General features: G+C 43.3%; 1 protein-coding gene across 2 annotated transcripts; it reads left to right on the top strand.

The window, feature by feature from the left end:
* The first annotated feature begins 101 nt into the window (after positions 1–101).
* Positions 102–24770, top strand: DSTYK (dual serine/threonine and tyrosine protein kinase). 2 transcript variants are annotated; one of them, XM_059831142.1, is made up of 13 exons: positions 102–351; positions 7483–7868; positions 14007–14670; positions 17161–17435; positions 17817–17900; positions 19063–19239; positions 19529–19658; positions 19913–20069; positions 20812–20944; positions 21130–21243; positions 21735–21849; positions 22975–23109; positions 24159–24770. In XM_059831142.1, the coding sequence occupies exons 1-13, from the start codon at positions 102–104 to the stop codon at positions 24344–24346; spliced, it is 2808 nt and encodes a 935-aa protein (XP_059687125.1). In that variant the 3' UTR covers positions 24347–24770. The 2 variants fall into 2 exon arrangements, with proteins under 2 accessions (XP_059687125.1, XP_059687126.1); XM_059831143.1 differs by having other exon boundaries at positions 102–371; positions 7488–7868.
* The last annotated feature ends 3165 nt before the right edge of the window (positions 24771–27935 follow it).

Below are 27935 nucleotides of genomic sequence, written 5' to 3'. Positions count from 1 at the left end.
GCCGTTCCCTCCGGGAGGGCGGAGAGGCCGGGAGCGGCAGCCTGGCAGGGGCCGAGTATCCCCCGCGGTGGGGAGGGGATAGCGGAACGGACCCGGAGGACATGGAGGGCGAAGGGGCCCCTTCGTGGCGGGGTCCCGGCGGGGGCGGCGGGGTGATCCGCGAACTGTGCCGCTCCTTCGGCCACTACAACCGGCACCTAGCGCGGCTGCAGCACAACCTGCGCGAGACCAAGAAGTTCTTCCGCGACGTCAAGTACTCCCAGGGGCACCCCTTCGCCTCGGCGGCGGCTGGCGAGGGCCTCCCCGCCGGGGCTGGGGACGGGCCCCCCCGGGACGGCCCCGCGCCCGGCGGTGAGAGAGGGCCGGGGGAGGTTGGGCAGGGCCTGCGGCGGGCGGGGAGGCCTGTGTTTAGGGTGTCGGGAGAGATGGGGGCGGGCTGTGGGGATAAAGGGGGGGCTCAGGGGGTGAGGGGGCCTGTGGGGTGAGCTGTGGGCAGCGAGGAGTGGGATGGGGGCTTGTGAGGGTTGGGGTGCAGGTGGGAGGCGGGGGGTGGGCTGTGGGGAGTGAAGGGTGGAGTTGGGGGAGTGGGCGAGGGGGTGCTGCTGGGGGGGCTGTAGGGTCTGTAATGGGGGGTTAGATGGGCTGTGGGTGCGTATGGAGAGCTGGGGTGCCTTGGGGGTGTGAGAGGCTTCGTGGGGTGAAGGGAGCAGGCCGGGGGTGACTGGGGGCTGTCAGGGAGATGGGGTCCTCTGTGTTCTCCTGACCCCCACCCTGCAGCTCCCAGCCCCCCTCAAAAAGGGGGGCAACTGGAGTTGCTCTTCTGTTTGGTTACTTCTTGTAAAAACATTGCTAGTCAAATACAATTGCATCTTTGAAAATCTGCTTGTAGGGCTTTGTAGATGTGGATGCGTCATTAATTAAATATGCCTCACATAGGCTACAGATCTCCCCAAATATTCTTCCTGTTGCGTCTAACACAGAGCGCTTATAACCTTCTTTTTTTCTTTTTTTTTTTTTTAAATACCTGCCTTGACCCAGTTTGACTTTACTGCCGAATGTGTTACCAACTGGCCCTTCAGCATCAGGGCTTCAAGGAAAGGCTGACTGCTTTAGAGCTTGTTCATGTAAACAGTAATAATAGTGTAGACTCTTGGTTCAGGGTTTCAGACTGCAGAGGTTGTATAACGTCTACTGTTCTTAAAAAGTAAGACTTAAATCGGTAGCTTTCAAACTGGTGAAGTGGTGACATGTTGCAGGTGGCACAGGTCGAGTTAATAAACCTGCTCCATGTTAGAAGGTGGGAAGTTGTGGTGGCAGTCTTGAGCAAAGAGGAAAGGACAGCATGAAGAGCAGGACTTGGTAAAATAATGGAGGCTGGCAGTCTTCTTAAATGAGTCAACTGCAAAATAACTGTGAACCAATGATTATTATTTTTTTAAGATGTGGGAAGATACGAGCCTTTGCCCAAAACCCAGAGCCTTGGTATTGCTTATTACCCTTGTGGCTGAATAATCACCTTTGGACAGAGCTTCTTGTTTCTGTAAAATTTTAGTTGCATTGTACATTTCCAGTACTCTCTGAAACTTAGTGGCTGGTAATAAAGCTTTTTTCCCCGGTCCAACATGGGGAGATCGTTTCAAGTATCAGAGGGTTTAAGGAGCACAGTTCTTGCTGATGTGAGAACCACTTTTTCCTAGAATCTGCCCTACAGGTAGTGTCAAAGTGAGAGCAATTTTGACTGAACAGTTCTGCAGACTTTTTGCAGTGCTCTGCAGTGTGCTGAGGCATGAATGCTAACATTTTGTGAAATATGAAGGAACTGGGAAGTGGAATGGACAGGACACTTACTGCCTATGGTTGAAGTGGAAAAATAAACTGTGAAAGTAAACTTAGATGTCTTGGAAACAAAACAAATGTGAAGGGGTTTGCTTTTGGGATGCCTGTGAAGCTGGTGTAACAACATAGAAAGGTAACTGCCCTTCGAATCAACACAACTCAAGCAACCTAAAGCACAACCTGGGTTACTCTGTCCAAAACCAGACCTAAGTATCTGCTAAGCTGAGTAGTAGCCACTGACCTTTCAGGTAAGCTGGGTCAGTCAGGGTTGGGTAATTAAAGGAGCAAATGTGTACTTGCTTTTACATCCCACCCTCCTCTGCTTAGGAGCATGACAGACAATATTCATCAGTAATGGATTGTCATTAACCAAATGTTCCCTCTGTGGCCTTAGTACCAGGACTTACTCCTCATAGTAAGAGAAGTAAAATAAATCAAGGGAAAAAAATAATTGCCTTCCAGCTACTGTTTATGAGGGGAGGGAGAAAGTCTTGTTTGCACTGTCTGTGTGTCTGAAGTGTTCAACAAAATATTGTCTCTTCCCTAGGTCAGCTTTGCCATGAATAGGCTTTTAAGAATGATTTGTTAAAGTACTATGTGTGCTGGTTTTGGCTGGGGCAGAGTTAATTTTCTTCATAGTAGCTAGTATGGGGCCATGTTTTGGATTTGTGCTGAAACTGTTGATAGCCCAGGGATGTTTTAGTTACTGCTGAGCAGTGCTTACACGGAGTCAAGGCCTTTTCTGCTCCTCATACCACCAGTGAGCAGGCTGGGGGTGCACAAGAAGTTGGGAGATGACACAGCTGGGACAGCTGACCCCAAATGACCAAAGGGATATTCCGTACCGTATGATGTCATGCTCAGCAATAAAAACCTGGGGGAAGAAGGGGGGGGGGGGGACGGACATTCGGAGTGATGGCATTTGTCTTCCCAAGTAACTGTTACGTGTGATGGAGCCCTGCTTTCCTGGAGATGGCTGAACACCTCCTGCCTTGTTTTGCTGGTGTGTGTGGCTTTTGCTTTACCTATTAAACTGTCTTTATCTCAACCCATGAGTCTTCTCACTTTTACTCTTCCGATTCTCTCCCCCATCCTCCCGGGGGGAGTGAGCGAGCGGCTGTGTGGGGCTTAGTTGCTGGCTGGGGTTAAACCACAATGCTGTGACAATCCTGTAGCTTTAGCCTGCACACCTCTGACAGCTTTTTATTCTTGGTGCTGTTAGCTAGTGTGTTTCGTACTGACTTTCTGTAAAAAGAAAATCTTAATTAGGGACTCAGTAACAGATTTTACTAAAATATGTAAAGATACTAAGAAAAAAGCCCAGCAACCCTGCTGTCGGCTAACTGTAGCTGTTTTCTTCAGTCTGTGCTTGAAATAGTTTGAACTCTTTGACCTAGGAACCTGAGGTTTTTTGATATTTCTTTTGCCTTATTTCAGAAACTTCTGTAAACCCAGCTGTACCTCTTGTACAGCTATCCACAGCATCTCCAGAGTTTTGGTCAGCAGCTGTGGCTTTATCTTAATGAGTGTGTGTTTGGGGGGGGAAAGCCCTAGGTTTGGTAGCCTAATGACTCCATACATAAATGTATTTCATAGGGGGTGAATGTATTAACCAGAGGGCTTGGAAGAGTTTTCATCCTGATGCTATATTGACCAAGGGAATATATCCTGGTTAAAATGTGACTGCTCCGCCTATATTGCTGTGATCCTCAAAAGGTTAGGACTCCTATTGTGCTGTTAAGTATGTCAACATAAGAAGATGGGTTTTAAGACTAGATAATGTGTGGAGCAGTGGTTGGGAGGGTGCTTGTGAAATAACTCCTCAAATAGATGGGAGGAGGCACTTGCTAGCAAGCTTCAAGTTAAGCAGAAGATGAAGCCTGGCTCTGCAGACCGTGGGGGCTGCTAACGTTGTAGCAGCTGCTCCTGTAGGAACTGCTTGTGTTGGTATATTGACTAGTCGTGTGTGTTCTGCTGGAATTGACACCACGGTGCTGATAGATGTGTGGTGGCTGGAACTAAAGCTTGGTTTATATAATGTGAGTGTGTTATTCGTAAGTTTTGTAGTGGTCAAAGGATGCTGCAAGTCATCACCAGCACTACAGAAGTGTAAAGGTTTCTGTGAGAGGCAGCAGCATCTGCAATGGGAAGTAGGAGGGTCTGGCCTTATTTAGGCACTGTTGTCTGCAGGTATTATTGAAAATAGAATAGAAAGACATGTGAGATCAGCAGTGTAGTTGGCCTTCCTTCAAAGGGGATGAGTAAATGCTTAGGGCTTCTATAGATTCCATAAATTCAACCTAAGCTGCTTCTGCCAATTCTGACTGAATTTTGAGATGAGTCTTGGTGAGAGACGTCCTTGTTCTTGGACAGGCCTTTCATCAAAAGGAACTTAATAGGATGCACGCGCTTAAGGACTCCCCCTGCAGCCATTTTTTTTTTGAAGTGTTTATCACATGTCCCCAAATGATACAGTATATGGAAACAGTATGTAACACCAGCTAAAATCTTTGGCAAAAGTCCTGTCACAAACAGGGGCCGCTCACATAGATGCAGGAATATCACCACATCTCTTCAGTAAGCAAGTTCTAAATCTACTTTTTGTTAGGTACCACAGGAGGTCATATTCCTCGCAGCTTGAGTTCTTCTTGTTCAGATTAGTGGCATCACCTATTAAGTACTGTATGAGTGTTTTTACCCTGTGTCTTATTCTGGTGTGTGGAAATAGTAATATACTTTCTGCAGGGCAGCATATGAGCAATAGATCCATCGCTGTGCAACTCGCCTCAGGTTTGAGACCTTGAGGTCACTGTAAGATGTCCAGTGATAGATACGCACAGGGTTAAAACCACTGCCATGGCTTGGGTGCCTTGACGGTGCACTGGGTTAGTTGTGATACGGCTGAATCTTGCTTTTGGTGCTGTTTCCAGGTTTGTACTTCACATACTTGGAATATCGCAGTGTGACATAATGTTAAATGTAATGGCTTTGTTACTGATACCGCTTGTAGTAAACTTGTTGAATAAATGCTGATCACAGGGAGGTTGTGTGCCTGAAAAGATGAAAGGTGTTTTAAAGATGTAGTATTTATATATCCATTCTGTGATTCAATAATTTCAGCTAAGCTGCTGTATTTCAATCATTTTGTGCTGGCATTAAGTAACTGTAAATACAGAGGCCGCCCAGAATGAGGAGAGGGTGCAATCTGCCTCTTTTTCAAAAGCCTGGGCAGAGAAGGCTTCATGGCCTGTACAATGCCTTCTGAATTGCTTTTTTCATGCTTTATAGCTGAAGAGTGACCCTGAATTCCAGCTGAAGTTTCAATAGATGTAACAAGATCAAAGAAATTCTTCATCTTTTAGATGAAGGCTTAAATGTGCTATTTGTGGGTTATTGCTGATTTTTTTCTTTTGTGAGCTGTTAGCCGGATTCTGCCCTTCAGTCACTTGATGTGGCCACTCTGTTACGGTTGTGGATCTTGAAAGGCTTGTTTAAGAAACAGTTATGAAGAGTCACACTTCAAGAAGTGATGCCTCCCTTAACCTCTTCCAAACTGTTGGTTTATGGGGGTCAGCATCCAGGGCTGTGTGGGGCAGAGGTGCAGGAGAGGGGCTTGCTGAGGCACGGAGGGGGTTCCCCATTAGCATTGTGTGGGATGGAAGGACTCATCTGATGGAGAGAACTCCTTCAGCAATCCTATTTCCAGACTGCAGATTTGAAGGAAAGGTAAATCTTAGGCAAGATGTTAAAGAAGCCTTAAACTGGGTCTAAGACAGAACCAACTACATGTGGTATGGCTCCTGATTTGAATGTTTTTAATTAAAATAGAGAAATGGAATGCTATCAGAATGAGGACTAGAATAGCTGTTGTATGTTATCTTTAATTTGGTTAGTAGTATTGAGGAATATCTTGGTATATGAGAGTATCTTGTTTTCTTGGGGCTTGAGATGCTGAAACAATTTTGGATGCCAGAACATGACTCACTGAAAGAATTTTAATAGCCCTGGTGAAACAGGACCTTCCCCTACAAAATCCCTGCTGGTGCTTCTCTGCTGTATTGTATTTGAGTCTATCTTTAAACTGTCATTCTTGTCAGTTTGCCTGATAATCAGGGCAATCGTACTGGTTTATAGCTTTCAGAGTTGGCAGTTCTTTTGGGGACTGGTGTCTCCATTTCCAATTTCATTCTTGGGTGCCATCTGCCTTCAGATCTGGGAACATGGGCTAGCTCTCTGGCTGTGGTGGAACACGAGCTGTTTTGTACTCACAGGGATTGTGCTGAAGTGCAGCAGATGGGGGATTTGTTTGTATCCATTTTTTTGTACTACCAGAATGATTCTGTTGCTATGCATAAGGTAACGCAAAGCTTCTTAGACTTCAGCTTAGATGACTGAGCGTGGGAAAAGCTGTATTTAGGACTTGTAGGAGAATACAAAAGCTAAATTCAGTACTGAGACTGAATTAATGTAGTAAGGCAAATGGAAGGAGTTGCAACATCATGGAGTAAGAATTCAAAGGGCCTGGTTAGTGGGATGGTACAACTAATGCTTCAGATGGAAGGTGGGTAAGGAGAGTGATTACAGGGAATCCTGCTACTCTGAAGAAGGTACAAATGTTGAGTAATTTCCTTTTGTAGCTTAAGTGTTGTTCTTAAAATTGGTAAGAATTTCTGACAAACTGCCTATGTAGTTCAACTATATAGGTTAGGAAAGATGTGTACTGTTAGTGCGACGAAGGAGTGAAGCTGTTTATCACTGTGTTTTAGAATACACTAGGAACCTTCTGGCTGCTAGCAAAGAGTGTCGTCTTCCCTTGGGTTCATCTCTACCCAGGCTGGTGAAAGCGTGACGGTTTTTTAGATGCTGTGATTATATTCTGTCATAGGGAATTGCTGGCAGAGGCTATAGTTCTGCTAGCATGTCTCAGCAAACTTGGTCTTGTCATCTGCTTCATGTAGAGAAGCAATTTTGTGAGAATGCCTTTCCTTGAGGCTAGAAAGGAGATTTTTCTGCTTTAATGTCAGTGATCCTAGACTTTGGTAAACAAGCTTGTGCAGTAATACTCTTGGGATTTGGTAGATGCAAAGTATTTGACATTTTTAAGTGTGTGGATGGAACTGTCACCGATTCATAGTTGATTGATTTTATTTCTGATATGTGACAGGAGTGTTCTGTACAGCCAGGCCACCAAAACTTGGGAAGAGTTAGCCTTAGTGACCCATTGCGCCTACTTGAACTCTGGAGCAAGGCGAAACACTGTTCCAACCCAAGGCAAAATTAGCCCTTTGGTTGTTTTGCCCTTGACAACTATTTCTCCTTGACTTTTAGGGCCTACCATTAATCTTCCCCTAACCTGCTGAAGAGACTCTGTAAACACTTTCCAGTGAAATAGGTGGGGAGAACAATAACAAATTGTCTTAATGGCTTTGTGAGAATTAACCTACTGTGGATGTCTCTGTTGGTGCAGTAGAAATGCTGAATTGCTGACACTACTTTCAGGATACATAAGCAAATTCTTGGTGCTACGTGGGTTTCTTGGTGGGCTGTGGGGCAGCGATGTCTGAATTTTTGCATTCAGCTGGCTTAGAGATACGAGACTTACTGTTCAGCCAACCTGTTCTAATGCAGTCTTGTCCTCAATTTTAGGGCAGAATTTCATTTCCTTCCCTCGCCATGAGGAAGAGCATCTCCAGCGGACTGTGAGCTGGCACCCTTGCCTTCTGATTCTTGGCCAGAACTGTAATGCCAAATGCCAGTTACTCAACATACTGCTGGGTGAGAAGCTGCTCCCTACCACCAAAATCAGCAATGAGGAGAATTGTAAGAGGCGACGGATCCGTTTCACGCATGGCACGCAAACACGGATTAGCCTAGCGCTGCCTGAGCAGTATGAACTGGTCCATATGATGGCAGCTCACCGAGGGCATTGGGACACGATACCGGAGGAGGACTTAGAAATCCATGGGGACAGCGAAGATCCTGCTCACCGGATAGCAGAGCTGGAGGTCATGCTGCCATACTCACTGCTAAAGGTAACTAGGTCTCAATGTACCATCATCATAGTGAACTTCAGGTGTAACATCTATAGTCCCTAATAAAGCTAATGGTGTAAACTCTCAGGCATAGGAATATTTTTTTAATTAAAGAGAAGCTGGAAGTCTGGTGTTGGGGTTTTAATTGGACACCACTGTCTATGCTTGTGTGCTTTTGTTTCAGTGTTGGCTCTTAGCTTTGTCATTCCTCTGTAATGTTTCCATTCATCTCAGAAGCCAAGCTTACTCAGTTGTAACTCCAAGTGTCTTCTAAAATTTTACTCCAGTTTCAGGGTCATTCAGAGTTAGCTTTGCTGTCTGACAGTAGCTAGAAGCTGTTATACAAGGATATGTACTTTTTTATTTCTGTCCTGAAGAGCTTGTTGTCAGAAAAAAAGCTGCTTAATTCCAACATCTGATAAAATGATGTGACTTCATTTGAGAGGGTTTTTTACATTTCCGTGGTGTCAATGGAAATTGAAAGTGTAAAGAACAAGAAGGTGGGAGTCTCTTCTCAGTGCTGTTTCTAATGTTGTTAGTATCTGGCTTTGTGACTTTCCTTTTACTTGTCCATAAAGTGTGTTCCTGTCCTGTGAGTGTTGCAGTTTGGTGTTTAGTAAATATCTTTAAAGGTGAGGGTTGTACATCATAGCTTTTTATAGCTTCCATAAGCTTTCATTCCATTTTGTATCTTAGATTGAGCCTTTGTTATTGCAGAATAATACTTCTGGAGCATTGTGTTTGGCAGTCGAATATCTGGAATAGATAATTAATTCTTAAATATAAATTGCTTAAGTGCAAAGAATATCATCTGTTGTCACATGAGTAAGAGCATGAACAATAAAATAGCAAGGTATTTTTTCTCTGGACATATGAATGGAGACATGATTGTAAATAGACAGAAAATGAAGACCCAGTCTATCTTCATCAGTTCGAAATACGTTTTACAAACCCAGTCTGTAGCTAAAATGAAGCATATCCTAATGAGATCAGCTGAGTCAGTGCTATGTTGTAGCGCGTTTGTGGCTTCCAGTATCCACTGAAAGAGAACAGAAGTGCCATGTTTGTATAAACTGTATGTGAGGCATCCACTACTTTCCTGAAGAGCACCAAATCAGCTGCTGGTGCTGCAAAGTAAATGCCTGTTCTGGATCTTCTGCTTGTAAAATCCTGCCTTGCTATGCATAAAAGAGTATTTAGCTTTACATTTCTTTTACTTGGTTACTTTTTATATGGGCCAGTTTAGACACACTGCAGTTTACAACCCTCTTTCAGATTTCTCATGTGAGTGACAAAGATCTCTCTGTCTGGCTTTGGTTATATTTAGGACACTTAGATGAAAACAGCTACTCAGATTAATTTGAAAAGGGTTGGTGAAATAAAAAGCTCTTCCAGTAGAAGGAGAGGGAGGGTGAATCACAGCTAGCTTCAGATTGATTCAAAGGATTCCTTACATGAATTCAAGGGGCTAAAGGAAGAACAAAATTTTTTTAAGGCTGAAAGGAGAACATAATGCATTTTAGCAGGTAATTGGGCTAGGGACAGCTTCCTGTTAAATTACAGGAGTCTGACCTCCTGTTAGAGAGATCTGTGTTTTTTTCCGTCCTTCTAGCTAATGTGTGTTTTCTAGCTCTGCTCAGCATACGCCGAGACAGCAAAGTTTTTTAAGTAAATATCTGCTGGTCATGGACGCTGCTTCTGTAACTAGTGGAATACATATGTGGAGCAATAGTGGATGAGGTTTTCTGGACACTGTCCAAAGCTGCATGTCTGCAGAACTACTCTGAAGGAACTTCTGCTTTTTCTTAACTTGTGAAACAAAACTAGGAGTCTAATAACAACTGCATGCTTGATGATAATATGATATTCAGTACAGATCTTAAGGATTTAGATTTACCCAGGAACCAAATAATTTGGAGGAGCTCAGCACCTTTTGGGCAGAGGAGGAGGGAAATCAATGTGGATTTTACCCCACTTGTTACCTAGAATCCCTGTATTTTCATCTGTTTGTTTTTCTCCCAACAGCAGAGTGCTTATAAGTAGTACTGTGTTTCATGATAACCTTACATTCTAGACATTCAAACACCTTACTAGTGTTTGAAGAAACATTTGCAGGTCCTGATTGTGGACTTGGACAGTTATAGGAGATGAGAATTTCATTTGTGGTTTTCTGTTTGAAATCACAGTCATTCCCCACAGTGAGGATGCTATCTACCCATAGGCTGCCGTCAGAGGAGCTGTCAGGGACTTCAGGACCTGGGGAATGCTGTGCAGCTTTTCAGGCCTAAGCATCTCTTACGGAGAGATCTGATTGCACAGGCAGGCTTGGGCACCTGGATAACGGGCTGCTGTTTCGTGCAGGCACTTAATGCTGAATCATACTTCTTGGTGTAGATACTTGTTTGCTACCAAACTCATTAGCCATTACTCCAGTAAAGAAAGGCTGTTATTTGTAAGTTAACAGTATCGAAATATTAACTAAACTACTTTTTCTGCTTGGAGATAAGTTCAATACAAGTGTAGAATATACCACTTATTAATATTGAACTGCCAGTGGAGCACCCTGAGTTTTTTTCTTTAGTCTGATATCCAGGATGGGACCATGCTTGCTTTTCTGTGGTACTGAAGGATGTCTTAATCAAAACTTGCTTCACAGAAAAGGGGATGAGGAGGAGGGAGCCAAAAATTTCATCCGCATGGGTCAGCTGCTGTGAGAGCACTACCTTGTGCTAATAGGTGTGTGAACTTAGTTATTTTTAAGCATAAAATACCAGGGAAGGAAAAACTTTGGCAAAGCTGCTCTATTCCTTGGGGATCACTGTGCACAGGAATGCATCTAGGTCATGGGGAATAATCCATCTAGCCAGACAGATTATTAGATTTATAGTGGGAGTAAACAGTTGGCTATTTCCCTAAATGTTATCAGTTGTGCCTGGAAGCTGAAACGGACTTCTCTGAAGTATTGGTTTTCATCTGTATGGTACAGCTGAATGGGAGGAGGGTAACAGGGCTGAAAGCTTCCTTTTTCATGCCTTTGTCTTGCTTTGCGCTTCGTGCGACGTTGAGTCTCGGGCTGAAAAGTTTTAGCCAGATCTTGTAGGCAAAGAAAAATTTTCAGCTGCTCTGACAAAGCTGGAAAATGAATGAAGAAATACAAGATGGTTCTATGAGCTCTAACAGAAGAATTGAATTAGTTTGGGTTTATTGTTGCATTTCTTCAGGTACTATAGCAGTGATTCAGGTCATATGAATTAGTAGTTGTTACGATTAGCAAAGAATGTGGTTAAGTACCTATTGGGTGGTTATTTTAATGTACATCCTGCTGAAAACTTGGAAGAATGTGCCCTGATCTCCTTCTTGATAGTATTGTTAATGTGTTTGTGGCATTAATACAGAAAACTGAAAAGCTTTCACGTTAGCTGAAACACTCTTCCTTCCACGTTTCTTCCAAGTTTACTTTGGGCTATGCTGAGGTGCTCCTGCTACATACCAGCATGAAATACCTGAAGTTGTCTTCCTCTGTCCCTTTATGTTGGCATAACTGAGGATAGATGATGCTGAAAATGCCAGCACCATGAAATTATTCTTCCACTCATGTGAAACATGTTCTCTTTCTAGTTTTGCTTGCTTAGTGGTACATCTTTTACAGGGGCAGAGTTCATGGTCAGAAAAAGTGCATTGCTTCTCAGGCTATTTCATGAGTGTGTATACGTCATGAGCTTTCTTGGGCTGGCCCCTCCAGCAAAGGTAAAGCAAAATTCCCTATTGAAGTGGGGTTCAGAGTCATTGCACAAAATCAAAGCAATTATGTTCTGTAAAGGACAGCAGTGTTTGCTGGAGACCAGAGGTGTAGTTCAGTTTTCTTACCTGGGATTCTCTCTAGATTAGAGTTACTGAACTTCTGACTCAGATCGCCATGGAAACAGAATATTTCAGAAAAATTGGGAGGCAGTGTGTGTGTGTGAAAAAAAGTCCTAAGTAGAATCCAGGGGTATATACCTACCTCAGATTAATAGAGAGGCAATGAAATTAGATCACATGTAATAAATGCAATAACTGTCAGACTTCAGTGATTCACAGACTACTCTTGAAAGGCAGAGTATTCAAATTGGCTTAGAAAAAGACTGAGCTGGGCCTTCGATTGTAATCTGCTTGGTAGGAGTTTGGGTAATCTGACTAAATTGGGTTAGTTTCTCAGCACCTTAGTTAACTAAGCAAACAGTGATTAAACTGCCCGAAGCCTAGCAAAATAGGACAAGGTCCTCTTGGGATGTAGCGATTAAATTCTTTTTAACTGATTTGGAAATGAGGGATTATTTGTTGACTTAGTAAAATGGCACACTTCAGTGGTCCCTGAACGCATTTAGACTCCTCTTGTCTCACTGTAGGTCAAGACCTACTTGATCCTTGATTTTAATTTTTGTTCTGGGATATGGGATGCAGTGGTCATCCTGGCATCGCAAGTCTGAATCCATAGATGAATGTGTCTGCATGGTATTCTCTTTAAGCTGTCTTTTTCGCATTGCTGTTGACAGCACCTCTGCATCGTATTTTAAGTGGAAGAGCTGTAACTGATATTTGCGTACCTGATGTTCAGGTTGCTAAGTGGGAGGCTTTGATATTTTAAAAAGGGCCTTTTAGTTAAGGAAAATATGAATGAAGTTACTTGACAGCAATTTCATGCTTACAGCTCTGTTAGAAGTGTTCAAGTGTGTTTATAGCAGTGTAACCTTGTGAGAACCAGCTTAAAAATTTCAGGAATCCAGTGTTGAGTCATAGGTATTCCCCATACAGGAAGACTTGACCCCTAATAGTATGAAGCTGCATAGGCAGTGCTTAAACTTCTGTAGGACATCTGGGGGGGGGGGAAAGGTGGGGGGCAAGAAATGTTGCTAATGCTCTTTGGAAAAGCCTGAGAGGCCTCTATGGAAACAGAAGGACCAGTTGCTTATGCTGTATTTGGTTGTCTGTATTGGTTTTCTCCTGTCTCCTAGAGACAGCGCTGGCTTCCTCCTTTGTTTACAGTCGCTGGTGAGTCATCTGTCCTGGTGAATATTGCAGCACTGCACATCCCATTCTGCTCAACCTCCTGTGCATCAGACAGGTTTGAGTTTAGCGCCAGGGAGTCCCGTGGCAGTCATGACTTCCTCTTAGTTCTAAGAGCAGTTGGGAGATGTGACAAGCCTTTCATTTTTCTGGTGGAGAAAAATGATTGAAGAATTCTTAATTATCGACCCCTGTTATGAGTTGGGAAGATGGCACTTAAATTCTCTCTTCAGCTCAAAGCCTTTGATGTTTTCTTTCTTTTACTTTGGTAGAGTGATATATGCAATTCTAAAACTGTTCTCGCATATCCAAAGGTGAATCTCGTCTCCTTTCTTGGAAGGGAGGGAAGCAGGTTTCAGAACTGGCCCTTTTTAGTAGGGTTAGTAAGAAGTGGTGTCAGCAGGAGCATATGACCAAAGAAGTGAAACTCTGCAGTAAGAAAATAAGTAAATAAAATACACGTCTTAGCTTTTAGTTGGATTTGAAGAAAGTCATAACTAAGCTTGTCACAACCAACTGTTCCTCCTTGTCTGTCCTTTGGCTGTGAACTCTTTGGAATCGGTTATTGTGCTGCCTTTGTCTTGGCAGTAGTGGCTAGTGTAGTACTTTTTACCGTTGGAAGCTACACTGAAAACTGACAGCATGAATATCTCCTCAAAGAGCTGCAGATCTGGTAACCAGCAATGGGAGGTTGAGAGCGTGTTTACTGGGAGAGGTGGTTGCAAAATGGGGCAGCTATAAGCTAAATAGTAACAGCTATTCTGCGACAGCACTTTACCTGGGAAACTTGTTCTAAGTCTTGTTCTGAACTAGGCTGTACCAAATGCCTTTGAGTTTTAAAATAAAGAGTTTTGGAGTCAGTGGGCACTAACCCATGTCTGGCTGCATCCCTGTGAGAGGGCTGTCATCAGCCTTGCAGGTAGGCTATATACTAAAGCACGATGCTGTATGTGAGGCTCCATAACTGTTCTAAAGGGTTTGAATGTTTCTGGTTTTGCACTTTGTGAATGAATTACAGTGCATTTTTGCATGTGTTGGTTTTTAAAAGGTTCTGTACAAACCTATTTTTTTTTTTACTTCCTCACTTGCTAGGAGGTGGATGTTGTGGTAGCACCATGCCGTGGATTCCAGTCTGCTGAAGCCACCTTGGGAGAGTACGTGAATCAAGTCTTGCCTGTTGTCATCTTTGCCATCAGCGAGGCTGAACTTTCTTCATCAGATGAGAATGAACTGCGTGAAATCAAAGAGAAATTCTCTTTGCCCATTTTCTTCTTCAAAGTGCCAGAGTCAGGAGTTGACCTGATCTCTCCCAGAAAAACTGATAAGGAAAAGTCCTCCCTTTACTGCCAGCTGATGGACTTGGAGTACCTGAGTACCAACCACTGCAGCTGCGGGGCACCTGGTCCTGATGCCAATGCCCAGAGCATGCTGGTGGAGCAGTTTGAGAAGCTCCGTCTCCTAAGCACTTTTTCCAGGCAAGTTCTTCAGAAACATCTCGTGGAAGCAGCTACCAGTTTAAATGAGGTGCACTGCCGCTGCCTGAACATCTTCATCAATCAGGCTTTCGACATGCAGCGAGACCTGCAAATCACCCCCAAGAGGCTGGAGTATACCCGCAAGAAGGAGAATGAGCTCTATGAGTCTCTGATGAACATTGCCAACCGCAAACAAGAGGAGATGAAGGACATGATCATAGAGACTCTTAGTAATATGAAAGAGGAGCTCTTGGAGGATGCTGCTAATATGGAATTCAAAGGTAACTACTGGCCGGAGAGTATCAGGAATGAATAGGTTAGGGGCTTTAAAGGAGAGTGGTAGAGTAATATTTGCCATCTGCTAAGGGATGGTTGAATGGCAGTCTAGACGAGTGACTTTGCAAGAAAATTCAGAACTAATGCACAAAGCATTTTTCTGTAGTATCCCCTGGGCAAAAAGCAATGTCCTTAAGTGAGAGGCCTGAACGTATTAAGTCTTGGTTTCTTATAAATCAGACTTTTTCCCCCAGAGCTTGCTGCATGGTTCTGGGTTAGGGTATTTTACTTCTCTGCTTTAATTCCCTATTCTGCTGAAGAAGAATATAACTCTCTCAATTTTGCCTCAGTGGATGTGTTAGGACTTGGGAATAAATCTGTCCTAAGAAAAAAAAGCTGTTTGAGTTTTAGTGGTGAAAGCTTGATTTGTACTTTCTGTTTGATTTCTTTGTCTGAGAGAGGTATGCAAAATACTTTTTTGTATAGAACCTCCTAAAATAAAATCCTTCTGGGTAGGTAAGGTTTTCCTTTTAAAAAAGTGAATACAACATATTGTGCTCCCGAGGCCTACGCTTGGCATTTGGTGTGTGTTTTTGGGAAACGTGAGAATTCTCACTACATCTTCTAGTACCAGAACTTCCAGGAACACACAAGCTGGAAGCATACAGAAGGATGTGTAAACTGTAAAGGGTGAGAGGCTATCCAAATTTCGTCTGCAGGAATACGTGGTCTGTCATAAACATCAAAGTGAAGATTTGTAGGTTGATACTCCACAGCTCTTTTCTCCTCTGCTTGCTAAGCAGAGGTTTACCATAACAATCCTTTCTGTTCTAAAGGAAATGCAGTTCACGGGACTGATGGGGAAAGATTTTTCTGTTGAAAACAAAATCAGAAATAACTCTAGGCTATAGGTTTAGAAGAAATTATTTTTTGTGAATTGAGTGCTCTTCTGAGGCATGAGAGGGGTGAAAATTCTAGATAACTTTCATTTGTCTTGACTTGTTTCCTCCCAATTTCAAATTGGAGTGTTATCTCCTGGGATGAAGAGGAGAAATGATGGATTATGTTTAATCCTGCAGGTTAGGATCTGGATCATTTTGCTTATGCAGGTGGGAAATGGATAAGATCTTTCCTGTTTCTTGAAGTGTTTGCTTTGTAGTGCCCATGCAAAATGTCATCCTCATAAAGAGTTTGTTTTAATTGCAACATTAACCTATTTACATGCTGCGAAAAACCCCAACAAGCTAGCATACGCTAAGGGTATAGTGAGTGTGTTAATTCTACCTGTTTAGGGCTGCTATTGCTCCATTATCAGGACAGGTAATAATTCCTGTATTCTTTCTGTCCCACTCTGTAAAGAGTCAGAGCACTGTAGTGCCCGAGTTCAGGATTCTGTATGGGCAGGAGTATGTTTAGGGGCAGCACAAGCTAAAACACCTGCAGTATATGTCTGTATATGTTTATATGCACAACAAATACCACTTAGAGTGTAGCATCTTGTTGGCTATCAGTATTTGAAGTAATATTCTAAAAGGAGGAAGATGTTATTTTGAGGAGCTAATGCCATCTGCCGATCACTGGATTTGTTTTAAGTAGGCTTAGATTGTTGTTGGCCAAAATCCAGAGACAAGGTCTTCAGCTTCTGGTAGTAATGTAGTACTGCTCAGAGGGGTTACAGTGCGTAAGCAGTGATTGCTCAGTGTTTGTTTACAAATACCAGGTGGTAATTAACCTTTTCAAGGTCCAGGAAAAAAATTCCATGTAACCGGTGTGGCTGTTACATCACTTTCTTCATAACATTCAACATCTAGCAGTGCTTATGGATTGCAGCTGGCCTGGAAGAACTTCCTGATCTTTAGATAGAAAGACAGCTTGGTGCTTCTGTCCTTTAATTTTTGGGATGATAGTTGACTTGTCATCACCGAACAACTGTAAACCTATAGCAGCTACAGAATGCTTGTATAGAGTCTATCAGGTGTTGAGTTGAGTGTCCTGTGACTTTGAACACCAGTGAACGGAAGCAAACATCAGAATATTTTCCACCTTGGTCAGATGTGTTTTTTAGCCTCCTTGAAACCGGAGTACCAGATGTGCATTCCTGGAACTACTCTAATGCTTTAGTACTTTCTATCACAGAATACCAAATTACTGAAAATCTGTAGGATTGGTTTTGGGACTTCTGTAAAATTGGCATTGTAGCATTAGACACGCAGACTGGCAAAAAATTAATCCTTTGCAATAGACGGTATATGTATTCCTCTGTTGTTCATGGGTTTCTTTGTATGACTCAGAAACACTGTTGGCTTCAGGCTATATCATCTGGGTCTAAAGTAATGAACCTCTGAAGGAGCAAAATAGCATTTGGAGCAGAACCTAGCTGGACTGGGGCTGTGCTGTAGCTCCTTTGCAAAACACTCAAAGCAGCTCTCAGTAGCCATTGTTGCAACAGTGATATATTGAGTGCAAAAGATGCCTCTTTCTTTTATTTTATGCAGATATCATCATTCCTGAGAATGGGGAACCTGTTAGTTCCAAGGACATAAAGTGTTGTATTAAGCAAATTCAGGAACTGATTATTTCTCGATTAAACCAAGCAGTTGCCAACAAGCTAATTAGTTCAGTGGACTATCTGCGAGAGAGCTTTGTAGGGACTCTGGAGAGATGTCTGAAGAGCCTGGAGGAGTCTTGGGAGGTTTCAGTACATCCTGCAAGGAGTTTGGAGAAGTCAAAGGATGTTTCTGTACACATCACAAGCAATTATCTCAAACAGGTATGGTGGCTTAAATGGCTGTCTAGAATATTCTTAATAATTGTCTTTATCCTAATCCAGCAAGGGTGGTAGGAGACTGAGGTGCTTAGTGAAATTAGAGGAGCACAGCTCTGGAGTACATGTGGGTCTGGTGTCATTAAGGGAGGTGCTAAAACTGGGGAACAGTCACTTAAAGGCCTCCTACTTACCCTTGCTAAATCTGTATATAGCAATCAGATTACAGCCTAGAAACACCTATGAGCTTAATAAATGAATTGAACCAAATGAATCATGGAGTATCCCATATAGTGTCCATTTTTTCATGTTCAGAGGGTCTAGCAAATTTTATAGTGGCTATAGCTTGCAAAGTTCCCATACTTTCATCTTTCCCCTGCTTTGCAGATACTAAATGCAGCCTATCATGTTGAAGTCACTTTCCACTCTGGCTCAACGGTAACCAGGATGCTGTGGGAACAGATCAAACAGGTATGGACATCTTTATCATTTATTTCTAGTATGTGTCGCTGTATAGTGAAATATTTTTGTAGCAGAGAATAGTGTGACTACTCACAGGTGCTCTCCAAATTTTGACTCTGGGCACACGGGTTGGAAAGCTGTTGCTTCCCCACTCAGCACTAAGGCTGTGTGTATAGTTTATTCCTGGGGATGCTAATATTTAATTTAAAGCAAATACCTCTTTAGTGTTTTTTTCTGTTCTGAAACACAAAGGAGTGTTGATCAGCATTTTGAAACTCTTGCTCTATACGTTTTGGGTAACTGGTTGTTTGTTTGGGTTTGTGGGTTTCTTGTGGGTTTTTTGTTTTTTGTTTTGCAGTGTATCTTGATTCAGGTCAATTCACTCTTCTCCCTCCAGAGCAGACCAGATTTCCTCAGGTCTTTGTTTTAAATTTCTGTCTTAAAGCATTCATCTTTCTGAAGTTCCTGCTCTGAGCTGTTGATGACCTTTACTGCCTTCTCCCTCTTGAGATTCATTGTATGGATGGGTGAGAGGAATATGAGTTTTTCCCAAATAGGTGCAGTGCAGACCGAGTGGTAAAAAGCCTTCAGGTTCCTCCTTCAGCCTGGGAGAAGGATCCAGACTGGGTGTGCAGCAGCTGGATTTCTGTGGCTTCTAATAAAGGGTGGGACAGGGCATCTTAATCACCCAGCAATTTAAGGGAAGTGGTGCATACCGACACCTAGGACTTCTGCACCTTGACAGCGTGTCCGTCCAGCAAAAAGCTGCTTCACTGCAGCTTTCACCCATTTAGGAACATCTCTCTTCCTGAGTCTCTGGGTTACTGCTTATGCTACCTGTTCTTTCAGGCTACAAGCTGTACCACAACCGTGTGGTTTTCTAAGTGGTGGCTGTCTAGCTGTGCATGTTCTTGGTCAGACATGAAAGGATGGTTGGCTTGTAGGAATGAACTCAGCAGATATTCAGAAAAATCAAATCTCTTTGTGTGTACAACAGTATTGTGATCAATACCTCTAAATTGTTAGTAGTTGCTGTAAGGTAATTATTTAGCCCAATTCTGCATGCGGATGACTGTGCATTATTACAAGCTATCTAAGCAGTCTGAGTAAATTTACGGACCCTTTGCTTTTTTTTGTGCTAGTGCCTTAATTCTGTTTCCTGTTTTACTAGATAATCCAGCGGATTACATGGGTCAGCCCGCCTGCCATCACCAGTGACTGGAAGAGGAAAGTTGCTCAGGATGCTATCGAGAGCCTCAGTGCGTCCAAGTTAGCCAAGAGCATTTGCAGCCAGTTCCGGACCAGGCTAAACAGTTCCCATGAGGCTTTTGCAGCTTCTCTGCGACAGGTGAGTGTGTGGAACTGTTAAGAAGGAGGTCTTGTTTTGTACATTGCCACTTATGGAAAGAGGATTTTTAATTGCAGAGACAGCTAAAAGAGCAGCTCGTGCAGTTAATGCTGTCATTCTGTAGGCAGAGGTGGCAGAGCTGATGTGAGTGCCCTAATGCAAGGTCCTATTTTTAAACTAGGCGTGCTTTAAGGAGCATCTCTACTCTGTTGTGCAAGGACCCCCAACCTCGTTACACCAGGGCTTCAAACCAGGCAGGATTACAGTGTATATGTGATATCTCTTGTAGTTAGAAGATGGCCATTCTGGCAGGCTGGAGAAAACAGAAGACCTGTGGCTGAAGGTGCGGAAGGATCATGCTCCTCGGCTGGCACGACTCTCGCTGGAGAGCAGGTCCCTCCAGGATGTGCTGTTACATGGTGAGCGTTGTGCTTCGTGTTCTCTGTACTATCTTCTGCTCCCTCCTTCTGAAGCAGTCAGTGGGTGTAAAGGAGTAGGAGGGGTGTTTTGCTTTTCACTCAACTACTTCAGTGAGCCTCCATCTGACACATACTGTGTACCTTGAATTGTGCAGCTGCTGACCCGTGAAAAGCTCTGGGCTGCCAGCCTGATAGTGTAGGGGAGGAAATGAACATGTTTTAAAGTCTAACTAAATGGATGTTGTGCCTTCCAGGCAAACCAAAGTTGGGCCGTGAGCTGGGCCGAGGACAGTATGGCGTGGTCTACCTGTGTGACAGCTGGGGAGGGCATTTCCCATGTGCACTGAAATCTGTTGTTCCTCCAGATGAGAAGCACTGGAATGACCTTGCACTTGAGTTTCACTATATGAGGTATGTATCGTAAGTGCTTTTCTCATTCCACATAGATCTCCTTAACTTCACTGCTGCAAATAAACGCTATTTGCATTTGCATAGGCAGAACCTTGCTTGCTATAGTTCTACTCTGCAGTCAGTGACTTGACCTCATGAAATGCTGAGCTGCCACTTCTAGCAAAGGCAAAACAGCTTGCCAGTGCCACTGCAAAAATGCAACAGGCACAGAATGGTAGGCAGACATGCCCCTTCCTGTCTTAATCTGATTCTCTGGTGTCTACGCTGTTCAAATGCTTGCTATTTTGTAGAGTAAATTAGAATTGATAGAGTATGATAGCAAACAGTTCTTCTCCCCTGATTTTAGGTGTTGAATCATCCCTCCTTTCCCAATCTCTTTGTCCTCTCTGAATTCACAAAAGAAAATGATGGGTCTGCACTGCAGAAAACAGCTCGTTTGCAGTAAACAGCTGCAGGCAAAGTGCTGCAGTACAGACAGCTGAAATAATACAGTATTTCTCTGGTACTAAATCTTTAATAGGCTTTCTTGAGTTTAATTGGATCAGATGGCTGTATATTGTTATGGTCCTCAGAACTGTGGGGTGCTGTGAATTTTTACTGTACGGCACATGGTGTAGGTGTATCTTACTATTGTGCTAAAGCTGCAGCTATTGGGCATTTTTTCCTTTACAAGGTGAGGCTTGGCCTGGGGTGGAGGGAAGGATATAAAAATGACCAACTTTCTGTGCTGAACTTTCTCTAGGTCTCTGCAGACACATGAGCGGCTCGTACATCTCCATGGTTCTGTGATAGATTATGGCTATGGAGGAGGCTCCAGCATTGCCGTCTTACTGATAATGGAACGGTTGCACAGAGACCTCTATACAGGACTAAAGGTAACAACAGTATCTCTGTGTGTATACATTTTTTTATATACATATTAAAAAAATCCACACATCTAAATATCTATTAATCTGTAAAGCAGCTAGAATTGCTTAGTTTTCAGCGTTTTTGGCAAATAAGAGTAACCAAAAGTAACTTCCACTTGTAGGAATTTAATCTGTGTTTGTTTATTCTTCAGGCTGGGCTAGAATTAGAAACACGATTACAGATTGCCTTGGATGTAGTTGAAGGAATCCGTTATCTTCACAGTCAGGGACTTGTGCACCGGGATATCAAACTTAAAAATGTCTTGGTAAGCAAAACTTTTGTATCTGGCTAATCCTGAAATCTTATGAGGCCCTTTTAGTGGGAGGGAGAAGTATGCTCTAAGTGCAGTAATAGCTTCCTTCATACAGGATCTTTTAACTTGTGGTATTGCTAGCCACAAGGAGCCTTGCAGTGAGGTTTCCCTAACTCATTTTTCAGGCAGAAAGCCTAGGGGAAACAGAGCCGTAGAGTGACTTCTCTTGAAGGTAGAGAGCTTGAGCCTACAAGTAGGACTTCCAGTTCCCATTCTATTAAACCCAAACCACACCCTCTATGTAGAAGACAAGCGAAGGCATGTCTTGTTACTGAGCTTAACTAGGTAAATGTCCGAGAGCAGCCAAGTAATCAGAGACGCTTACTTAAGAACAAATGCCCAACCCTTCAAACACAAACAAAGTTTAAAACCTTAGTATTAAAATGCAATACTAAAACTGAGAAGTATGGTTATCAGCTGCCTGTGTATGAATTCTTCTACAGCTTGACAAAAAGAATCGAGCCAAAATCACTGACTTGGGGTTCTGCAAACCAGAAGCCATGATGTCTGGCAGTATTGTAGGCACACCCATTCATATGGCTCCTGAGCTCTTTACAGGTACGCTTGTTGATTGAATCCACTACTGTCTCACTCTGGCTTGAATTTTGAAGGCCTTTACTTTGAATTAAGATCTCAACTTGCTTATGAGGGAAAAAGAATTAAAATAGATCAGAAAACTGCCTGCTTAGAATGCATAGTATGTATTTTTTTTCTGTATTTTAAGTCAAGTAACAGAAGATTTAAGACTGAGAGAACTGTGGGATTCATAAGCTTTGCTGAAGTGATTAATACTCTTGCAGTTGGACAGTTGAATTATTAGTTATTAGGAAGCTGGAAATATTTGGCTTTATAGGCAGATACTTCAGAAAGGATCCCCTGCTTTTTGTACGGATACCAAGTAAGGAATTTCCAAGCTGTTACTAACATGCGGAGTGTGTCCAAATTCACTATGTGTTGTGCTTCTGGCAGGCTGTCTCTAAGCTTTTGTCCTGAGCAAGCATCTTACAGGAGCACTTAGAGGTCCATACCATACTTATCAGAATCCTTTTGATCTATCTGAGATGCTGTCCCTGCTTTGACAAGATTGCAGTCAAATTGAAGCAACCCTATTTGTTTTTAATTTAGAAAGATATTATTCAGGTGGTTCTCACTACTAACAGTGGAATACTCATGACTAGCAGGCTAGACCTTGACCGCACAGAGGTGAGCATTGGCTTAGCCCTTACGCACTTACTGTGCTCAATCTTTTCTTATTCAGTGGGTGAACTTGCTATAAATGAGTAATTGCCAAACTTCTGGATTGAGAGGCTGATGTTAGCTCTGTCAGACTCCTGGGCTAGCAGCACAGCCAAACAGAACTGAGAGTCTTACAGATGTTGGTGTTTAAGTCTGAAATACACCTGAGCACCTGTACCTGCAGTGGTCCCTGAGCCTGAGTTTGGGAGCTGCTGGTACAGGTTAAGTGTATAAATCCTCTGAGAATGGAAGGTCTTAACTTTTATCCCTCCACCTTTGGCAGTGACTCCTGATGTGTTACTAGGCTTTGTACAAGTCTTGCCTTCTGGCAATGAAGTTGTGGTTTTAATTTGAGGAAGTGGAACACTAAAATTATTTCTTAGACTGCTGAGTTTCCAGTGATGAAGGTGATGTTTGCCCTGCTGATCAAATGTATTTTTGTCACAGGAAAGTACGATAACTCAGTGGATGTTTACGCATTTGGCATTCTGTTTTGGTACATTTGTTCGGGACATGTGAAGTTACCAGAGGCTTTCGAGAGATGTGCAAGCAAAGATCACCTTTGGAACAATGTTAGAAGAGGTATAAGTGGCTTTGTTTGAACTCTATTGGCTGATACCTTATGCTTGAGTAAAATTTGAGAGGAGATTAGGAAATCGGTTTTTATCCTCTTGGAACTGAAAGGTGAAAATACAAGTTGTATTGCTTCATTGATAGTCTAAAGAGTAACACTCATCTAGTTAAACTTGGACATATTCTACTGAAAGTCTGACTAAAATTAGCAGGGAATAAAAAAAAAAAGGCTTTCAGTTAACCACCTCCTTGCCACAGTGTCATAGGAGCTGTGCTAGCACACTGCTTAAACCATGCAAAGTAATACAACACTTATGATGTAAACCAGATCCCAGAACCAGCCAGGCGTGATCCCCTAAAGAATGTTTAATCCCCTGCAACTTCTGGAGGCCGTGGAGATATGTACATTCAAGTGCTTAATATGCAACATGCTGGGGAAGCTGTCACTGATGGGCTGGATGTTGAGTGAAACATACTGATGGTTTTTGCCCAAAATATAAACTTACTGTTATCCCTGTGTAGGTTTAGCGTAGTACTATATTTAGTGGTAGCTTAATCCTTCATGCTGCGTCATGGTATCAGAATGCTTTCCTGCTTTGTGTCCTTAGTTCCTGTCCATATAATCTCTCCCCTTCTCATGTGAAAAAGATTAACTCAGATGAGTGAGTCTTGTATTTGGTCAGAGGGCTGCACTCACTGCTTGTTCTCATGGTGAACTTGCTCCCAAAGGCACAGTTATAAGTGGGTGTGAGGGGGACTTGTTTTCTCATAGGGGAGGGTACTCATTTTGCTCCCAAATAGTTTCAGAGAGGAAGCTCCAGTGAAATTAAATGTGTTGGCCATCCTCTGGGAGTGTGCCTGATCTCCTGAGCAACTTCAGCAATGCTCCTAAAGATGTCTCAGCAGTATTGCTGAAATGTAAGCTTTTATCAAGAGCGCCAGACCCCAGACAGTCCCCTCTGGTTGCTTCAGCTTGCACCAAAGTAATGAGCATCAGACAAAGCTTCTCTCAGATTTGAGGTGTACTGATGGTAACCAGGTCCCTCTCCATTTTCCAGGAGTTCGCCCGGAGCGTCTCCCGGTGTTTGATGAGGAATGCTGGCAGCTGATGGAAGCCTGCTGGGACGGAGACTCCTCCCAGCGCCCTCTCTTGGGGATTGTTCAACCTATGCTGCAGGGGATCATGGACAGGCTCTGCAAGTCAAGCTCTGAGCACCCAAACAAAGGGTTGGATGACTCTACTTGAAAGGAAGCAGAGAAGGATTTTTAATTGTGGGAGAATTCTGAACCCCTAACTCTGCAGGTGGCTTCTTCAGATGTAGCTCTTTGTGGCTAACATGAGTGGGACAGGTAATAGCAACCAGAAGATGGCTCACAGGGGTGAGACCTTGGGGATGTTCCATCTTGAATAGCGGTCAGAGAAATCTCCCCCGGTACACCCCATTGATGCTAGTTACCCTGCTGCAGCTTTTATTAGGGAGTTACGCAAGTAAGATAGAAAATCCATGCCCTTGAACTGAAAGGGATTTTTGCCAATCCCACACAAATACCAATCAAAGAAAAGCCATCTTGTGTGTTCCAGGTAGCGTCTGTGTTGCTAGGAGTTGATCACGACAGTCTTTACTCAGTAAAGTAAAAACTCTTCCCGTTAACTGATGGTCCTAGGTGGCCTTCGGTCCACACATTAACTACCCCAATCACTTACCGATTGGCACCAATTACAGTGTGGTCGGAGAGGAAAGAGAAAGCAGAGGCTCTAGGCTAGAAAGTGTTTAGAAGCTAAGAGCATCTATCTGTATTAGCTTCTTGCAACACTCAAAATGTTTACATTGACAGGAGCAAAGCTTCCATGTTTTACCTAAGGGGGTTTATCTACTGTTCCACTGCAGTGCAAATACCCCAAGTTATAAGCTATTTATCTCTTATGTACCCTTCACCTCTTACTTCTGTAAACAAGCTCTTTTTCTGGTAATTTTTCTTCATAATAGTTATTTGAGTGGCTGAAGAAACCTGACCTTTCTTTTACAGTCTTCTGGTAAAATGGAAGACTGCTCAGAGATTACATATTGTAATACCGAAACAAAGTCATTACAACGAATGACTGTCCATGGGGAAAATGCCAATTCATTTTAACTAAATTTGGTTTTTGAATTAGTTGTAAAGGCAATGACAGTTTTAAATTATGCTAACTATGACAGACGTATTTTTTTAAAAATAAGGTTTCTTCAGCTTTTTTTAAAGTCACATGCTTGGTGAGAGCATACTCGAGGGAAAACAGGTCATTCATTCTTCTTCAGTAGCTGCGTATTGTGGCTGTGTCCGTTCATCTGTTCGTTTCACTCTGGGATCTCTAATTTGGCTCTATTGAAAAGAATAAAAAAATAGGGGGGAGGGGAATCCTTCGCAAGGAAGGTAAGGGCGGGGGTGGTCCTGCTGCCTTCCCAAGAGGGCTGCTTTTGGAAATAATATCTTTGCCCCTTGCATTTCTGGGGCAAGGTTGGTTGATCTTAATGTAACATACCTATGGGGTGGAGGCTGAAGTAGAAAATGCACCTTGTTTACTACATGAGGAAATACTGAGTTGGCAAGTTCTCCCTGGGTTTACTGTTCCTCCCAGCTACAGGGGATGAGCACGCAATGGCTTTGTTTCCCAGGAAAGCTAGCATGCTGCATCCAAAGTAGTGTAGGCATGTGGAATTACTGCACCTTGTTGCTGGAGTTTATTGGCTAGTACACAGCAAAACTACAACTGATAGTCTGCCTGTTAAAACAGCTTGAACAAAGGAAAGGGGTACATAACCCTGCAGTATTAGTTTAGTTTAAATCTTCCTTTCTTTGTGCAATAAACAGAATTAATGCTTTTTTTATATAAAAAAGACTTTTTTACTTACCTGCACATGTGGGCATTTTTCTGGTCTGTGATGGCATTAACAGTATGGTTCTACACAGATACAGCCTCGCCAGCTGCTCCAGCTGAAAGTGCAGCAACCAAGAACCCCACGTGCAGAAGAACGAATACTTTTCCAAAGTAGAATTGTTAGGCGTTTCACTGCCTTGGTGCACACTCATGCCACCAATGACACTAACAGTATTAACTCTGTTCTACTGTGCGTGGTGGTTAGTAACCTTATTTAAAACTAGGAGAGTCAAGGTCAGTCTCTAGCAATTAATAGAGGTAGCTTGTGTAAATAATAAATGTATGAATAAAATTTAAATCTCTGTATATGCAATTCCAGGAATGTCTTGTATAGCTTTTCCTGTGTAGCCATCTCCAGACACTATCTGATGCCTTTTTGTTGTTGTTTGTAGCTACCTTGATGTCTTGTTTCCATTTGGTTTGTCTTTTTGCATGTGCAGCATCGTAGATCTGCAAGTTTGCCTAAACTCAGTACAGCTGCTTCTCTGCATTTTTTTTCTGTTGGGTATAAAGTCTGCCTGACTGAACTTGTTTTGAGATATTTCACACACCCTGTTTATCTTTAAAACTAGTGTCCCGTCCCTCTCCCCCATCAGAGCAAGGAAAACAAGGTGAATGATTACTTTATTAAAAGATTCTACAGACTGTACAGTGGAAGTGGTACAGAACTCAAAGACCTCTGAGCCTGGTGCAGTGAGTCTAAGCTGAGCAGGTACTCTTCTCCCAGATAAGGCTACCTTTATCGCCTCAATCTACTGAAGATGTTTGTTACAGTATGTTTTAATGTTATGTTATAAAAGGGTACTTATAACCTGTGCATTGTACAGTGTACCACATGTAACCGGGGAGTGAACTGGCTTCTGTTGTATGTGGACACAAACCAGCACGTGCTGTTCCAGGAATGTGATCATTGCCACTTGAAACAAGCTAAATCCCCAGGGGTGAGGCTGACTTCTGTGAACAGTGAGGAGTAAACCTCCCCTGTCCCACCCTCTGGGTCTAAAGTGGAGATGATTTGGGGAAAAAAGCTTTGTTTACCACGGTGTGAGGTTTACATGCTGCCCTGGCTGAGGTGGCTCTACTAAAAGAGGCGCTCCTTACAAGGTTGAAGTACAGCCAGAGAGGTGCATTTCAGAGTCCCCAGCCCAGTTTTAAACCTTTCCTTCACACTACACTTAGTGGGACGAGCTGGGAGAAAACACACTCGCACCCTCTGGGCTGAGGAATGGTCTGGAGGGCTGTGGGGGCAGAGCAATGCTGCCTTTGCTGTGTCCTGCTGCCAGAGCAGAAGTCTGGGGGACGCTGACTGTGTGTCTTGGAGCCCCAGATACTTACCTTAATTCAGAGGATTGTCACTAACTGCCTTGTTTTGGGACTGAAAAGCAGAAGTGGTGGTTATGCGTAAGAGTGTTGGCCAGATGGCTGGGCTCTCCCCATCCCACCCGTGGGAGCCCACACCACCCTGGTGCGGTACTTGGGGACGGGGAGAGCAGCCCCCGGCCCCCGCTGGCGCTGCTAATGTTAGTTTAAGTAAGTTACACAAGTAACTCTTCTTTTTCTTTTCTTTTCTCTAAAGCAGAGCAGCCCTTTTCAGCAGAAAGCGGCCCTTTATCTGCTTAAACTCCCTGGGAGCTTAAAATAAAATAGCACTAAATGTTCTTACAGTGTTTTCGCGTGCTTGGCCGGGGGGAGCCCTGGTGCGTGTTACGGCGTTATAGGAAAATGTAACAAGCTTTACCGAGTGCGATAACCGGAACAGCCGAGCTCGGCCCTTGTATTTTATTATTATTGGTTTTGTTGTTATTTTTTGTATCCGACCGCGCGGTACTACCCCGCCCCGCGCTCCGTGTGTTGTAAGAGACGCGACCGCCAGTTCAGCCCTCGCCCACCGGGCGCCGCACAATAAAGCTGCTGTGAA

Source organism: Gavia stellata, chromosome 30 (assembly GCF_030936135.1).
Source record: "Gavia stellata isolate bGavSte3 chromosome 30, bGavSte3.hap2, whole genome shotgun sequence".
Classification (NCBI taxonomy): domain Eukaryota; kingdom Metazoa; phylum Chordata; class Aves; order Gaviiformes; family Gaviidae; genus Gavia; species Gavia stellata.
Note: the sequence above shows the minus strand (reverse complement) of the source record. Positions and strands in the feature narration are given on the sequence as shown.

Bases quoted from the DNA above. Each gene is read 5' to 3' on its own strand.
- DSTYK (XM_059831143.1), top strand. From the start codon at position 102: ATGGAGGGCGAAGGGGCCCCTTCGTGGCGGGGTCCCGGCGGGGGCGGC. The intron at 14,671-17,160 runs GTAACTACTGGC...TATTTTATGCAG, and splicing joins TGCTAATATGGAATTCAAAG to ATATCATCATTCCTGAGAAT. The intron at 20,945-21,129 runs GTAACAACAGTA...TTTATTCTTCAG, and splicing joins ACCTCTATACAGGACTAAAG to GCTGGGCTAGAATTAGAAAC.